Consider the following 16,363-nt stretch of genomic DNA (forward strand, 5'->3'; position numbering starts at 1 on the left):
TAGGATGATGATGCGGCCAAGTATAATTAGCGTGTCGAGTGTACGGAGGAACGATATTTCTCACGGTTGATACGTCCATCGAACAGATGTTCGTCTGTAATTAAAACGCAACGCGTATCAAGCGGCTAAACCAGCGCCGTTTACGGTTCCCAGCGCTAATGGCGCGACGCGGACAGATATTAATGCCGTGAATCGCGCGACCATTATGGCGTTACGATTAAAGGTATATGTTAATCGCGACCGTCGCTGGTTAACGGAATAACCGAGAGTCGAGGGGGTTGTTTCGAGGACGTTTAAAAATTAAACAATTGTCTAACGATGTCTTATGTTCTCAACAATTGTCTTATGTTCCTCCACTTCTATAGCCATCTCTTTACTCTACACCCTATATAAATAAGTTTCTGCGTTTATATGAAGAATTTAAGTAGATTATGCAGTGTAGAATATAATTTCTAATGTGAGGGGATGAAGAAGTCTTTGGTTTAGTGAAAAGGGTTGCTTTGGGTTTTGTGTATATGTAAAAGCGTGTGACCAGAGGGGTTCTTGTTGTTGACGATAGTTTACGATGGGTTTCGAGGACTTTTGATAATTAAAAAAGTGTCTTGGTACGGTTAGAAAATGTCCTGTTTTATCTTCTGTCATTTTTATAGCCATTTCTTTATTCTGCACCCTATGTGGATAAGTTTCTGCGATTATGTGAAGAATTTAAGTAAATTATGCAATATAGAATGCAATTGAGTGAGATATTTCAAGTATGAGGGGATGAAAGAATCTCTGGATTAATGGAAAGGGTTGCGTTGGGTTTTGTGTGTATATAAAAGAGTGAATATTATGCAATAGTAATGTTTCTTAATCTTTTGCACTTGTTGCTTTGGATAATGCAGTAGAAAATAGATTTCTGCGTTTATATGAAGAATTTAAGTAGATTATGCAGTGTAGAATGTAATTGAGTGAGATATTTCAAGTATGAGGGGATGAAAGAGTCTAAGTTTTGTAGAAAGGGTTGCATTGGATTTTGTGTATATGTAAAAGAGTAAATATTATGCAATAGTGATGTTTCTTAATCTCTTGCACTTATTACTTTAAATGTAGCAGTAAAAAGCTATATGTGAGAAGATGAAAGAGTCTTTGGTTTAGTAGAAAGGGTTGCATCGGTTTCTATAAATATGTAAAAGAGTGAATATTATGCGATAATGTTTCTTAACCTCTTGCGTTTGTTGCTTTAAATGTGACAGTAGAAAACTTCAGAGAAACGCTGAAGTTCTCAATAATTAATGACAGAACAAGCTCAATTCCTGTAATTATTAATCAATTCGAACGTGCTCTCAGAAAGGAAATCAAAGTGCAAAGGGTCACTTGGTTGCGACGTCATTTAAATCGCGATCGAACGTTAAATTCACCGTGGCAAGAATAAATAAACGATGACCGTGGGCTTTTTTTTCACTGATCTCAACTGAGATTGATCGTTATCGAGTTTAATGATTCGTTTATCGGATACATACCGCGGTGTGTCGATGCTCAAACTGTTGCCTTTCCCTGGCATTCTAAGACAGACATCTGGACGCAGATATATACCGTTCAATTCACCCGACAAATGACACATTAACGAGTTAACTCGCGTAGATGTAAATTAAGCAAGCTATGCGGTAAAATGAGGCATTAACTAACGACCCAGGCTGAGAGCATTATTCATCCGTTTCAGATCTGCGCTCGTTCAGAGAAACCTTTCTATTCTCAAATGCATTCGTTTTATTTTTAAACGTGCCTCTCGTTGAATCGCTTCGAACTGAACTAATTCAAATTTTGCAAGAAACAAACGAGCTACAATTTTTTACAAACAAAAGTCAAGATCCTTTAGAAAATGCCGGAAAGAGCTGCCATTTGAAGTGTCAAATAAAAATAGAACACTGTCGTTTAGTTTTAAGTGTGCACTTTAAACTGAACTAGTTCAAATTTTGTAAGAAACGAATTAGTTACGATTTTTTGCAAACTCAAGTCAAGATCCTTTAGAATTTAAAATGACTCAAAGAGCACGAAGTTTTCAAATTTTGTAAGAAGCAAACGAGTTACAATTTTTTTACAAACACAAGTCAAGATCCTTCAGAGAAAATGGCCCTTTAAAATCACTCAAAGAGCACGAAGTTTTCCAATTATGTAAGAAACAAGGAGGTTACAAGTTTTTTACAAACACAAGTCAAGATGCTTCGAAGAAAATGGCCCAAAGAGCACGAAGTATCAAATAAAAATCAGAAAATACTCTCTTAAAATGACCCAAAGAGCTAGAACTACTAAATAAAAACAGAATATCTTTAAAGAAACGATTGGCAAAGTAAAACGAGGCCTTCATCTCGCCCTTTGGGGCTTCTCTATCGAAGAAATGGGCATCGCTCGACTGAGTGACGCCACCGCCGCCGATCTCTTTCCGCGTCGCTGTAAAAGTTTCCTCGAGGAACACGTTGAACGCGGTCACGAACTGGCACATTATTCGGCTAGCACACACCGTGGTGCCAATTACTTGTTGCTTTATACCCGTGATACCAATTGAAACGTGATACGCATGCTCTTCGCCATGCACTCTCTCGAGTGCACCGTGTGATGCACGAATCATCTGTTTCGAGACTCGTCACGAGGTCATTAATCTCTAATCGTATAATTACAACACGCGAAAGTAGAAGAAAATCGAATTCAACAAACGAACGCGTTCGTTCCTATTTTTTTTACTTCTTAAAAAAAAAAAACTTTCAGTTGCAAAGTTGATATATGTGAGAAAGAAGAAGTGGACGAAGTTGCGTTCGTTTCTACTTTTATCTATTACTATTGAACCAGATTACTTCTTTAAAAGAAAACGAGCGATGCCCTCAACGAATCATCTGTTTCGAGACTCGTCGCGAGCTCCATTACAGGTCATTAATCTCTAATCGTATAATTGCAACACGCGAAAGTAGAAGAAGATCAAATCCAATAACCAAACGCGTTCGTTTCTATTTTTTTTACTTCCTTAAAAGAAAACTTTCAGTCGCAAAGTTGATACATCGAGAAAGAGGAAGTTTCGAGGCGCAGAGGACTCGATCGTAAATCAACGACCGTCGAAAACGGAGAACTTTGTCAGCACTCACTGTCCTCGAAACAGTTTACAGCAGTCGAAGTTAACGGAAGAGTCGACAGAGGAGATTAACGAGCCGTCGAATCAGGCGTCCTTCGCATTGCATTCGTTCCCTATCGACTTAATTACGAGCCGTTAAACTGGGGGTTGCGTCGTCGCGGATGTTCTCCAGTCGCGTCGCGTCCGTTCGCGGCTGATTCCTCGCGCGTTCGACTGCTGTGCCCTTCGACGCGTTCGACTAACTTTCTCACTTCTCCACGAAGATTTCGTCTACTAACCTCTCGAAAATCGACCAAACGCTTACGTTTCGATCGAGAATTGACTCCCAAACGTGTAAATAAGTAACTCGCGAATTACCAACTGGCCTCGCGTCGCGTTGAAAGTCGCGTCGAGCGCAGAGAACGTTTACGAAATACCTCTCGATTGTTTATATTCCAAGCACACACCAGAAGAGAAAGAGAGAGTGAGAGAGATGGATGATAAATGAGAGAAGAAAGTGGTGAACGAAGTAACAGAGAGACACGACACTAACCGTAGTAGGCAGAGGCGTAAGGTATTCCGGACGGAGGTACTGATTCGCGCTGGAAGTCAGCATTTTAAGTAAATGTTCGCCCTCGTTCTGTCCACAACCGTTCACTGGTAACACTGTGAGCACTCGCGACAGTCCACGCAGGACTGGCGTTATTTCACGCGAGAGGATTCCTCTTTGAGTCGCACTGTCGTAGACAATTTCTTCTTCTTTATATCCGTGTGGGTGACACAACGAGAGATCGCGTGTACGAAGCCATTTGGGCTGCGTGTTTCGCAGCCTGCGTCACTCTGCTTCGTTCTGGTCGCAGCTGGCACACAGCACACAGAGAGGACGACGCAAAGTCGTGGCACGTAGAACAGAAACAGCACACGATCGTCGACATCCACTTGCCACGAGCGGCTCCGAATAGCGACTGACTCCGATCGCGTACTGTTCCTGAACAGAGCCTCCCCGTTACTCCCACCAGCGCACTCTATCGACGAACGTTCAGCTGACGAATCCTGCCACGCTGCGCGACCCTTCTGAAGCTCACCCCTTCGTCGCTCTGTCGGTATGTACGTCCCCTACTTTCGAGCGCGCGGGCTACCCCTTCGATTCTCTAGCGATGGATGTAACGTTCGCGGAAAAACCAGCTTCCTTTGGCTTTCGAGGATCCATGGATTCTATTTGGATTCGATTTGTACTGTTTTATAAAGCAAAAGGAAGATTTGAGCTTCGTCTCGCTTGTGAAGATCCATGGATTCAATTTAGATTCGAGTTGTACTGTTTTAGTCGATTTTTGGAAGTATCAGCTTCGTTTCGCTTGTGAAGATCCACGGATTCAATTTAGATTCGAGTTGTACTGTTTTATAAAGCAAAAGGAAGATTTGAACGTGTACGTCCCCTACTTTCGAGCGCATGAGCTACCCCTTCGATTCTCTAGCGATGGATGTAACGTTCGCGGAAAAATCAGCTTCTTTTCGCTTGTGAAGATGTTTAGATTCGGTTTGTACTGTTTTATAAAGCAAAAGGGAGATTTGGAGGTTTGAATTTTGTGGGGTCGCTTGAGATGTTTGAATTAAGTGGCACTTGTAGCTTCGTTTTGCTTGTGAAGATCTCTAGGTTTTATTTAGATTCGATTTGTACTGTTTTATGGATCAAAAGGGAAATTTGAAGGTTTGAATTTGGCTTTGGGAGTCGCTTGAGATGTTTGAATTTAGTGGTGCTCGCTTCTCTTGAGATTTAGAGGTTTTTTAAATTGGTTGGAGGCAGTGGATGGTCACTGATATTAACTTTAAGAAGAATTAAAGCATCTAGCGTAAACACAAGGATTCACAAAATTAATAAATAATCTCTCCTACCATTTATATTGAAGAAAGAGGAATTAAAGCTAAACTTTGACGCAAAGAATGGCAGCGTTCGAAAGAGTAACTTCGATTCGAGTTCCAAGCCATCGCTAGCCCCAAAGGATCGCAGCTTTCCCCATCTTGGCGAGCGGTGCATCAGCGCGACGAGGACGGAGCGTTAACAGGAAGTGGGACGGGACCAGCCAATGCGAACGAAAGAGACGAAGGTGACGGCGGTGTTGGCGGTGGCGGTGACGATGGTGGCGGCGGGAACGGTGGCGTTCGCGACACGGTGGTCATTGTCGGTTCGCGCTGCGCCGACCCTTTGCCTGGTGCAAGCGACCCGACCAACGACGTGTCAACTTGTGCAAGGTGCCCCCACGACTTCCACCCCGCGCAGCCAGCTTTATTCTACGCTGCCTCCTCGCTTACCACCTCCTACAACAGCGTGCTACCCGCTCCAAGCGTTCCTTTCCACTCTCTTCCAACTTCCACGCGCGCGAACGCTTCTGACGCACATTTCTGGCCATGCGATCGCTCTCAGAAACACATTTCTTTTTTTGTTTTCAATCCTTTACGAAGAAATCCAGTGTAAGTTGTACGTTTCGCACTGAAAATTATCAATTTTTCCCCAAAAAACTTACGACGGCTATAACCGTCATTTGCGTCAGAGTGTTAACGCACCAAAGATTTTTTTTTTCATTTTTACTACGAATTTAGAGTCTTTCTTTTAGATAAACGTCACATTTCTCGATATCACGATTTAAAGACGTCGATAACGAGATTGAAAAGGAAGAAAAATAATAACAATTGCTGTTGGACAATAAAGAATGATTTAAATAGTGTTAACTGACTTGATTTTCTCGATACAATTTTAAGTTTTGAGCAAAATTCGTGAGATTATGAGGGAACCAAAGGAATCTCACACGCTACCTTTCCATGGCGCGCCATAAAATGTACAATTAAAGGTAGAACGTGCCTCCTGGATATTCGTTGCTCTATCTTATCTGCTTTCACATTTTCAACGAACGCATTAAAGGACGCTCGTTTTACAGCCTGTTTGTTTAGCTGACGTTTCTTTTTCCTTCCGTCTGTTATTTATAGTCTAACAACCGCCTTGTGGGTGTCATTAGTGACGCAGAAAAGAGAGAGAGAAACGAAGGAAAAATTATACGAGTTATCGTTCAATTTCCTGCTACTTTGCATCGTTGTGCAACTCAATTACATGCGTCAGTGATTAATTGCAAAGTGAATAACTCGCCTCTGATCTAAGCCGCAAAGAAAGAATTGTCACGATTATTATTTAACCAGAATTCTTGTCAAAGATTATTCTTTGCCATGGCGTTTATTAAACCACGATAATTGCACACCACATAGCTTCAGCTGAATTAATTTAATTGCAACAGGAACGCTCGCGAGCGAACAGCAAGATTTACGATCATTTCGAACCGCTCTAAAAGTCAGCAGGTAATCCGTCTCGCGTGATTACGATATTTCCAAACACACACACCAGATATTCGTTTCAATCACGAGACCTTCGCGACACTGAATTTCTGCCCCCAGCGAGCTGTTATTAAACCATTAGAAGAAATAGAAGAAACAGCTTTTGTCTCGTAGCTTTTCCCACGGAAAAGGCTGTCGTAAAACTTCATTCTGCGAAAGTGGACGCAGGTATAGCTTGTCAACTGTTGGCCACAGCGACGACTGCCAGTGGCCACGGTCAAATGGCCCCGATTGTCCGTGAAAGACGAACGCGAAGACAGGTAATTAAGCAATATAACTTACAGCAGACCCTCGAACGATTCCTTGGCTTACAACTCCGCTGTAAAAACTAATTCTCTGCTGTTAATCTCGTCCTAAACTCGCTCGAAGCACATTGCAGTGAAAATGGACGTTCTCAGGTCCCAAATCGTCGCGCTACCTGCGAGCAAGGTGCGTTGATCAACGTTAGAAATTTATTTCTAATCGACTCGCGTGACGAATACGCGATTTCTATGAAAAATCGTGGAGATCGACGATTCCTTGGCTTACAACTCCGCTGTAAAATCTAATTCTCTGCTGCTAATCTCGTCCTGAACTCGCTCGAAGCACATTGCAGTGAAAATGGACGTTCTCAGGTCCCAAATCGTCGCGCTACCTGCGAGCAAGGTGCGTTGATCAACGTTAGAAATTTATTTCTAATCGACTCGCGTGACGAATACGCGATTTCTATGAAAAAATCGTGGAGATCGTTCCTTCGTCCATCGCGGGGAACGAAAACGACACGTGTACGCGCAGCAGACCATTCGCCAGATAAATTTACCAGCAGATATGTTTTAAATGCACGCGTAACTGCGGATCGAGCGCATACTGTTGGCGATTAATGAATTCTGGTGAAATAGATTGAGGTGGTAATGGCGGTGGTGTATGTTGGCGGACGGTGGACGGCGCTCGCGAAATGCATATCAATTGTTTCATGGAAATTCGAGTGTTGCTTCCCTTCATTGCTGGTCGCAGGAATTATACGGCTGCCAGCTCGATTTACATAATTCGTATTGATCGCGAAATCGCGCGTTATTAGGCGAGTTCATTCGATCTGTCACGTCGATTCCGATTTCTACAGCGGCTCTTCTTTCCGTGAACCACTCTGAAGACAGCCGCCACGTAAATATAGATATTAACAGGTATTACAGGAACGCCAAATTTGCATACCCGTTTTTACGCACCCCTTTAATGGTTCCTCGTCTTTTATGGCGAAGAACGACGCTGGTGCACGCGAGATGTCTCTACTTGGGCTGCTTTATTACTCGAGAATTCGCGTTTCAGGGAAAACTGGCGCAAACAAAATTGTTCTTGTCGTCTCAATATTAAATTGTCGCGAAAAGAGAATGGAAAAGGTGAGTTTGAGATGATTAATCGTGGTGTATCGCGAGTTTGAGTGGTGGGTGGCATCAGTTGGCGCCACGTAAACGTGTCCTCGTCCTCATAGACAGAGGGTAGGACACGGATAATTATACAGCTCTCTCATCTCTCACCAAACCGTATCCTCTAACTAGCGCTAATAACGCCGCTAATGCTCTTCCGTGGAAACTGCTCGTATTTAACAACCACTCTGGGTCCCATCTACGAAGCAGAAATAAGACGAGCAGCCAGTGGCTCTGGCTGGGATGAAAACGCGAGGCTAAATCGCCGTGGATCTGTCAACTGGATCGTTTCTTGGTATTTCGAGCCGCATTTCGACGAGTGAAGTTAGTAATCGTCTGTATTTACGAATTTTATTATTAACGAACGCCAGTCGATTAAATGGACGCGTCTCAGAGCGTTTTACGCGAAGAATCGTCTCGTCGAAGACGTTTAATACGGAGAGTGATAAATGGCGGCTGAAGATGTCGTTGTTTGTAAATACGAAACGAGAGATTCGACATTGGCGATTGTTGAACGACGCGTGTAACCCAATTAGATAGCCTGATCGACGCTTCAGCCACGTGTTGAGTGATTTATGCGAGTGTGCGTAACATTGCATCAACAGGATGCGCACTCGACGAACATTATATTCCAACGGGCACGATATACCATGATAAATGATTTATGTTAATACCAGCGATAAATCAGAGGAGCGTTACGTTATATTACAGAATAAAACGCGCGAGGATTTCAGATTGTTAACAATTGCGTTGCGCAAATATTGTCTGAACACACACGCGCAGCTACGAACAAGAATATCAAACGAGACGAGGACCAGTCGAAACGGAAGAGGACAAGAAAAATTGTACAAACAATTCAGCTCGATGATTGAACGACTATTACGCTTCTGTGTACACGTGTTTAGATACGCAAGGATCTTTGCTCGTGTCGCACTGCCGCTAATTATAGACAGTAACACGGTCTGTTAATTGTGGAAAATGTGCATCGAAAGAGACGTTACATAAAGTATCGATTAGGGGACAGTGTCTGCGGGTTAATCGAGGAGTAAGTGGAGAACATAAATACAATAATTAAACGGAGATAAACAGTGGATTTCGACGCGCAACCTTCGCGTTGTTTATCCGCTGTGGACGTATCGAAAAAGTTATTCAACGTTCCGTGAAAAATTGTTTAACGCGTCAGAGCGTGGATCGCAGAGGCTTTGGCAGTCGTGTTTCGAACGAAAGGTAAAGGAAAAAAAATGTTATTGTTATTCGTCATCGGTAATAAGCGTCCACGTGACACGCTACAAGCATGAGAGTCGTTTGTGTGCGACTTGTGTACACTGTAAATCATGATAAGAACAATTTAAACACGCCTCTCTGAATCATTTCTATTTTTTTTTTAGAATTCGCGACGCGTCGATGCGATGCACCAATGATCGCTAATGTAGCGAGCGAAAGCGTTGAAATAAATTTGGTAGACCGTGATTTGGTCCACGATTGTGCCATCGCCAGTGGGCCAAGCCTCTGTACAAACTAACGACGAGATAATTTCCACTTCGCATCGTAATAGCCGCGATGAAAACAACAGAGGCATTAATCATCTTATCGTGCCTCAAGGAAACCTGGTTTCCACAAAATATGTGGCATGTGCTCGCCGCGTTGCCTAACGAGAATAGTTCGAATTACTACGTAGATCGAAGAATGAACAGAGATAATCTCTAACCTTGAAACGACGAAAAAATGTGGCTCTTTTTTTGGAGCAGACATTCTTCACCACGAATTGCAATTATCTCGTTCATCGAGGAGAAAGTTTTTTTAATTCCATTTTGGAGCATCGACGGTTCAATGAATGCCACGCATCTTCGATAAACGTCCAATCTGGTAGTTTCAGACTTAATTAGTCTATGATTCTTCAGAGAATTAAATACCAGAGAGAAATGGTTAATAACAAATTTAAAATTGCAATTATGAACTTTTGTGACCCAACAAGTGGCACAGAAATTTTTCTAATTCGAGTCTGGACTGCTCTCGAACAGTGCTACCACATTAAATACCACATCAAAGCTCGAGAAATGGTTAATAGCAAATGTAAAATTGCAATTACGAAATTTTGTGATGCAAGAAAGTGGCACAAAAATTTGTCTAGTTCGTCTAGCAATGGCGTCTAAGAATAGTGCTGGTATCCTCTAAAATTGAACGCCTGGACTGCTCTCAAACCGTGCCACCATATTAAATACCTCATCAAAGCTCGAGAAATGACTAACAGCAAATTTGAAATTGCAATTACGAAATTTTGTGACGCAAGAAAGTGGCACAGAAATTTTTCTAGTTCGTCTAGCAATGGCGTCTAAGAATAGTGCTGGTATCCTCTAGAATTTAGCGTCTGGACCACTCTCGAACCGTGCCACAGTAGTTTCCACGTCGCCGTGATTTCTCACGTGTCTCCGCAGAGTGGATAATCACCCTCTGCTCGCCGCACATCGATCAGACGAAGCGTAAACACGATTAGTATAACGTACAGCTAATGAACTAATCCTGCCACGTCGCCAGCGAGCACGAACACGTTTCTCTCGATGGGGGTCGCGTTTATGCTGCGACATTCGTTACCTTTCCTGTTTTTCCTATTCCAATCCCTCTCCACCCTCTTTTCTCCTCTAAGCATGATCTAGAAACGAGCTCGTTATTTATGGTCGCCACGTTGCGACTCTCTTTTGCTCAGAACTCGCGAGGGTTGCTCTGAATCGACAGCTGTCGCTTCGTTCGCCACCTTCAATTCCTACCCCATTCGTCTTCTCTTCTTCGCATCATTTCACGCAATTTCAAATTTCTCAGCAATCTCGCAATCGTGCAAACAAATTCACGCGTGCGTGCCAAGTATTAACTGCTTCTGAGCTAATAGAAATGGAAGATGAAGCGAAGAGGGCACGAAATAACGACGTAACAACAGTGGAAGCGCGTAAGACGAAAAAAGCGCTGCGGGAATCGCAGTGTACGCGTCGCGTACTTACGAGCACGCGTGACACACGGCCTATACTTACAGCCTCGCCTGTGTGCGTGCAAAAGGCGTTATTTATGTCCTCTTTGTCGGGCCATCGATAACCAGTGCAGAGAACTGGTGGCGTGGCCTAGTGCAGTCCGTGTCGGTGTATACGCACATAAATAATGCGAGCGCAATTTCCCATGTAATTGATGGGGTACCCCACCGTCCGCGTCACCCTGGCCCACCCCTCCACCCTGCCTTTCCATAATGGTGAGTGAACTGAGCTCTGGATGTTAGCCACAGCAGCACCCTGCGGGGCGTAAACTCGACAATGCCTTCGTCACGCCGCGCATTGTTTGCCACCGCCGAGAGTTCACTCGAGAGGTTGATTTACTGTCCCGAGTTCTCGCTCACGAGCGAGCCGACGGCTTCCACGGCCCCGCAAAGAGCGTGTACCGAAATTTTCGTCGAAAGATCGTCGCTCTTCCGTCATCCCCGTACCCCAAACCTACGTCCCCTGCTCTGGTTCGCACCGCTGGAATCCGCGCTGGAAGATGGCTTTGCTTGCCGTTGCGGGCCATTAGAACCAGCCACGATACTCGCTCAACCCCTACAGCGATGCTCGAACGCGAGTTTTGCGAAAACTACCACTTTGCCGATGGATTGTGCGGCAGTTGATGCGTTTTTTGTGTGATTGTGCTTGTACTACTCGTGGACCAACTACAAGTAATGTAAATGGAACGTGAACTCTTGTTCTTCAAGGAGGAATTTTTGTAAAAGGAATTAAATGTGGTGCGTGTACTATTTTTCAGTAATTCAATATCTGAAGTTGAAATTTTGGTGTTGTAAGAGAAGCTTACAATTTTTTATGCATTTGTTCCTGCACGCAGGATCCCCCTTTCGTCCTTGTACAACTCGTGGACCAATAAATAATAAAATTAATGAAATGAGAACTTTGAAATTGAAATTTTTGGATTTGCAAGCTGAGAATAAAGAAAAAGAGCATCACAAAATCGCTTACAATTTTTTATGTATCGGTTCCTGCACGCAGGATTCCCCTTCGTCCCTCTACAGCTCTTGGACCAATTAGAAATAAAATTAATGGAACGTGGACTTTGAAATTGAATTTTTGGCATTGCAAGCTGAGAATAGAAAGAAAGAGCATCACAGAGCCGTTTACAATTTTCAATATGTTCATTTCTGTACGCAGGATCCCCTCTTCGACCCCTCGCAGTTCGATTATGCGCCAGAACGCGTGACACTTTATCCCCGCCACAAGTTCATGATCAACGTTTTCCACGCAGACAAGCGATATATAACAACCGACAACCAGTCATCAATTTCACGAACAGCGTCGAACATAACGCTGTAGAGGAAGAAGAAGGCGATACGGCGCGCCTACAAAAGGAATTGAAATTTCCAAGAGCGAGAGAAAGAGGGTCGAATTTCTTGCTACCACACTTTCATCACCTGGTGCCCAGTTTTATCGTGAATTATAGCCCAAGCACAATGCCAGCCAATTTACTTTTCAATGCGAATCATTTTACGCGCTGCCAATGGACAATGAGCGCAATTTATGGCCGCCTCAATTTGCCGCTCTGTAACGAGCAGTCGCGATCCTTGAGACTTGCGTAGCGTCCGCTGGTGTCGAAACACGAGGAATTCACTGGTTTCTAATATTTCTAAAATAACTTTCGCCAGTCCAGCGACAAAGTGAACGCGTGCACGCGTTTAAAAGGCCAGGTTGGAGTCGACAGAGCCGCGAGTCGAGCCTCGTATTCGTTATTTCTGTTCGTGGCGATCGTGTGCCCGTAAGTCGGAACGCGGAACACCTTGTTTCCACTTCTGTGTACGCAAGTGCGGCACGTTATCTTGTTACTGGTCGTCCTGGCAATCAGATCGAACATTAAGCCGGCTCAGACGGGCAGACTAGATTAGGATAGGGTTAACCAACGTACCTGGTGATTTAAATCAATGACGGCGGCACATCTGCTGGCAGAGATTAATGATTAGAGACGCGAGAAGCCTGAACGAAGGCTGAAACTCGGTGTGCTTTCAGAGATCGGACAGATTAGAAACTAATTTAACGAGCTGCTTTCATCGTGCAATCCAATATCCATCTCGTAGCCCCCCTTACTGTACATTGTGCGGGTATATCCGCTGGCTGGGGCGATGTTGATTGATCGACATCGACGATATCGCGTACTGCGTTACTTATTTTACGTCGAGCCCGCGTCCGATCGGTGGACCATGGAAAATCGGTGTAGATCGTTCTGACGCGAGCGAATCGCGCGAATCATCGGCGCAACGTCGCGATTCTTACGCTGACGATGGATACGACGGTGGTTGAGAATTTGTGAGGAACTTGGACGCTGCAATACTTTCGTTTCTCTCTGTTTAGGGACTCTATTCTTCTTTGACTAAAATGAATAACAGTTTTAGTGATTTTAATGGTCACTGGAGCTTTCAACCTCCTCTGCGAATGTCACGTGTTATCCAATGCAGAGAAATAAGAAAAAAAAAATTTTGAGAACTTAGACACTGCAATGCCTCCATTTCTCTCTATTTAATGACTCTATTCTTCTTTGATCCTTCGACTAAAATAAGTAGCACTTCCATCGATTCTAATCGCCACTGGAAGTACTAAACACCTGGAAGCTTTGCTCTTCCAACCCAGAATAATTGTAAAAAAGAAAAACAGTCCAAATTTTCACAGAAACGACAAAGACCAACCCCACAACCGTCGAAAAGCGCAAAACGTCGAGGGTGGGTAAAAAATCAGCGGCTCGTAAAAAGGCAAGGCACGTAATCGCGGTTTAAAAACAGGCTAGGATAAAAAGGAACGTGGCAGTTGGTAATTCTGATTCGTTAACGCGGCGAACTACAACGCGATGGCTGGTCCCTGATTGGCGTTGCTTGTTTAGGACCTCGCGTATGGGAAGTTTGAGTTTTCGTTAGGGTGGCCACGTCTCTCTGCGATCGTGGACCCTCTCTGGCACACTAATGGCGAACGCACACACATTCGGAGGACACTTAGCGGAGTTAACGCCTGCGGCTACTTTATTTACGCCGTACACGTGTGTCGACATCGACGACAGTCCTATGTATACAGTAGCATTCGCTGGTAACTGGCTGTGCAAACGTTATCCGGCACTGCTCGTGTTTGTGTACGCCGTTCACAATCTTAGTTATTCATTGCTAAACCGACGCATCACTTCTGTCAGCGTTGGACGCGAGATAGCTACCGTACCATTTGTCTATGGAAACAACTTTAACCACTTAACGCTGTCGAACAGGAACAGCGTTCGTTTTGTGCCCACCTTAATCTTAATTTCGATGAACGTGCGAGCTGGATCTGTTTCAGACCTTCTTCCTCTATGGCTGAAGAAATTTAGCGTCGATTTATTTGAATGGTTTGCGAGAGACGATGAGTAATGGCGGGTGAAAGAATTGGCTGTGTACGCGTTCGTTGGGAACTTTGACAAATTCCGTGAAATTACAGCGTCCTTTTATATACGTGGCTCGTACGAGAGCATTGTCAAACCCTGGCAGCCTTCACGCCCATCTTCCCTGATCGGCACTCGAATATTTCATACTGACACTTCCAACATTAACTCTATTCGTCAGGGCTTGTGCCGTCGAATGGCATTCAGGCATTCAGCCGTGCGACACTCGGTGTGTATACATCCTCTTTAGCCTCCTCTGCGGCTTTGCACGCCGACGGACAGCTGTTCGATTTTGGACACAGTCATTACGTATACACGCTGCCACGTTCCACCGTTTCCTTTGTCGCAAAGGAACGGTTTGTTTAGACAGCCTTCGTTTCCGGTGTCTTCGTCCCGTGAAATTTCGCAGGTGGGATTTTTACTCCTTCGTACTCTCGCGTTATGCGGTTTTTGTCACGGTTTCTGCTTCGGTTACTTTTAATCCAGGCTATTTCAAAAATTACTCTTTTTGCGGAGTCACACGATGCCTTCAATTATTTTTTACGGTATGTCGCGAGCATCGTGTGACTATGAAACTTAGAACAATTATAATTCCATGTATTGTTGATGATATAAAAAAATTTGGCGGATCTATTACAACAAATGATAGAGTTACGATTTTTTAGAAGTGACAATTCCTGAATCGTTCTCAGAATGTACCCTGACGCCTTAAATTATTTTTTACAGTACCTTGCGAGCGTTGTACGATTATGAAAATCGGAGTAATTAAAATTCAATATCTCATCGACGATATGACAAAATTTGGAAGCTTTATTTTAAGAAATAACTGAGTTACGATTTTTTTCAAGATATATCAAAACCTTTGAAAACATCGTATCGAAACTCGCGAGTAACATTCGCGTATTACAAATAACAATTCTCGAATCGTTCTGAAAATGTACCCAGCCACGATCACAAGAGATTACGACGTTCCATTGAATAGTACGCGCATAGTAGACCCCAACATGGCGGCGATATTCCACCCCCAAGCGCTGGCGTCTACCCTCGGCGTCTTCGACCCCTTGTCGATCATAAAATTTTAGATCGCAAAGCGCTCTAGCGAGACCACGGATGCTACCTGTTCGAAGACGCGAGTTCCCAATAAAACACGGGATTTTATCCCTCCCAGAGTCAGTATCGCGGTCATAAGCTCGCAGCACGGGTTCGAACAGGCGTCTCTCTCTCTTTGGTAGCAGCGCGAGTCGAGATCACGAGCTAGTGTTCTTATGAGAATACCAACGGAGACGACAGGACTGTCGTTCGACTGCGGGGCGTTCGTTCGTGACTGCGAATTATTGCCGTCCCCAGAACCGGCTAACAGTTTTGTAAAAAGCTTTTGTGAGTTTACCAGAGTCGTAACTTCAACTTTGTCGCCGGCAGCGCTCCTGCCGTGGGACAGGAGACGAGCGCACACACGTGCAAAGAGAGAGAGAGAGAGAGAGAGAGGGTTGGAGTGGTTGGCAGGGGTCTAGCACGAGAGCACGCGAAGATAAAGCTGGACAGGGGCGAAAGAGAGACGCCCTCGGTGAAATTACAGCCTCGTAACTCTCTGTAAGCGGGAAAGAGCGTATGTGACAGCGGGCGGACAGGCGCGAGGAACCGGCGAATAGGCGGACGAACCGCGCACGGTTTCCGGGGGAGTTTTATAGCCATCAGGGGGGGTGTTTCCAGAGGGTGTTCTCCTGGCTGGCTACCTTACGGGGGCCACAGCAGCGTTACACGGTTCCCGCATTCTCGTAAACAACGCCAGGCCAGACGTGCTTATCACGTCCTCGCGATACGCCGGTTTACTACCTCGTTTAATCTCCATCGATTCTTAGTTCGCTAATAAAAGTGTCCCCCGCGAAACCTACCCTCGCTCAGGGTTTCGCGCGATTTAAATTACTGCTCTATGAGATTGATAAAAATTGTACCCAAGGTATATGGTCACTGTGTATATAGAAATATGCTGATGGATCAGATCTTCTTGTTTTATTGATCGTGAATCTCGATTTTGTTGCTTATATTATGATTCGAGGATGGGTTTTGTTTTATGAGATTGATAAAAATG

The 16,363-nt window shown here is 44.3% G+C and overlaps 1 protein-coding gene across 1 annotated transcript in view; it reads right to left on the reverse strand.

Annotated features, from left to right (window-relative positions):
- LOC143430437 (zinc finger protein Elbow) overlaps positions 1–16,363 on the reverse strand; it is a 219,128-nt gene that overhangs the window by 2,650 nt on the left and 200,115 nt on the right. Inside the window, exon 2 of the mRNA XM_076906737.1 lies at positions 3,636–3,698. Coding sequence (XP_076762852.1) covers positions 3,636–3,698 — 63 coding nt within the window. The remainder of the gene's footprint in view (positions 1–3,635; positions 3,699–16,363) is intronic.

This window comes from Xylocopa sonorina, chromosome 14, assembly GCF_050948175.1.
Source record: "Xylocopa sonorina isolate GNS202 chromosome 14, iyXylSono1_principal, whole genome shotgun sequence".
Lineage (NCBI taxonomy): Eukaryota > Metazoa > Arthropoda > Insecta > Hymenoptera > Apidae > Xylocopa > Xylocopa sonorina.